General features: G+C 36.6%; 1 protein-coding gene across 1 annotated transcript in view; it reads left to right on the top strand.

The window, feature by feature from the left end:
- LOC100634746 (midasin-like) overlaps nucleotides 1-1,463 on the top strand; it is a 19,476-nt gene that overhangs the window by 1,086 nt on the left and 16,927 nt on the right. Inside the window, exons 5-8 of the mRNA XM_020004034.1 lie at nucleotides 5-207; nucleotides 258-402; nucleotides 565-819; nucleotides 1,097-1,205. Coding sequence (XP_019859593.1) covers nucleotides 5-207; nucleotides 258-402; nucleotides 565-819; nucleotides 1,097-1,205 — 712 coding nt within the window. The remainder of the gene's footprint in view (nucleotides 1-4; nucleotides 208-257; nucleotides 403-564; nucleotides 820-1,096; nucleotides 1,206-1,463) is intronic.

Raw genomic sequence — 1,463 nt, 5'->3', positions numbered from 1 at the left:
TCAGCATTTCAAGAAATCAGTCGACCCCCTAGCCCTCTTCACCAGCCCAGGGGGTCTTGCCACGGCTGAATGTTTGAAAATATTGACCGGACCCCTTCATGAGGAATTTCATCACCTTTACTGGACCCCTGGGCTACTTAAAACTGCAGTACTCCTTTATAGAGCCATACAGTTTGATGAACCAACACTATTGATCGGAACCACTGGGTATGAATTTATTAGTAATGAGTGTATTTATATTTTTATATTTATTTTAGTTGTGGTAAGACGACTCTGTGTCAGTTAATAGCTAAGCTGTTAAGGTCAGAGCTGTCAATTGTTAATTGTCACTTGCACTCTGAAGCTGCCGACTTCCTCGGGGGACTCAGACCAATACGTAACAGGAACGAGAATGAAAAACAAGTAAGAAAGAGAGAGAGAGAGGAGGAAGTAATGAGATATAAAAGAAGATGGAAAGGAGAAAAACAGAAAAATGCGTGTGTGTGTGTGTGTGTGTGTGTGTGTGTGTGTGTTTGTGTGTGTATGTGACATTATGTTCAAGGTTTTTCTCATCATTATGTGTAGACTCATTGTCTGTTTGAATGGAGAGATGGTGTACTGGTAGAGTGTATGAAGAGAGGACAGTGCATATTGATTGATGAGATATCGCTGGCTGATGATGCAGTCCTTGAAAGACTCAACTCTGTACTGGAGCCAGAGAGGAAGCTACTGGTGGCAGAGAGAGGAGGAGGGAGGGAAGTAAAGGATGAAGTGATTGCTGCTAGTGGCTTCCAGTTTATGGCTACTATGAATCCTGGAGGAGACTACGGAAAGAAAGAGGTTAGTAGTAATTAAATACTGAGTTTATTGTACTGGCATAGAAGTGTACATGTGCATGTACAGGGATGGCAAAAAACCACAAACTATTCACTTTTTGTTGCAGCTCTAGGAATCTTTAACTTTAAACCTATTAACAGTAGCTTTATTTGTCAAGCCTTTTTTATACACATGTACATGTATTAAACTAATTAAATAACCTACATGCATTATATAGCACATTATCAAAATCCAAAAATTAAAAGTGAATTTTATTTTTTATTACATTTGATTCCTTTAGTTGTCTCCAGCACTGAGGAACAGGTTCACTGAGATATGGTCAACTAATGTAACTAGTGACGATGATTACTCGCTTATCATTGATCATAATATCAAATCATATCTAAAAGGTATAGTGTCTAACTGTCTATGTAATGATAGACGTTAGGTTGTAGTAATACATATGACATGTATGTGTCATAATTTATAATAAAAATTGAAAGTGATTTTAGATTCAATTGTTGGTAAAAACCATAGGTTATAGCTTTTGTTTTTTTTTCAAAAATGGCTTATTCTCTATATAAAATTGCTCATAACTTGAAATTTTTTTTGCAAAATCAGCTCAAACTTTTTACCTAGCATAAGGACAGCAATGTGTATCAGAAAAT

Source organism: Amphimedon queenslandica, unplaced genomic scaffold (genome assembly GCF_000090795.2).
Source record: "Amphimedon queenslandica unplaced genomic scaffold, v1.1 AMPQUscaffold_12440, whole genome shotgun sequence".
Taxonomy (NCBI): domain Eukaryota; kingdom Metazoa; phylum Porifera; class Demospongiae; order Haplosclerida; family Niphatidae; genus Amphimedon; species Amphimedon queenslandica.
The sequence above is the reverse complement of the archived record's forward strand: the minus strand, read 5'-3'. Positions and strand labels throughout refer to the sequence as shown.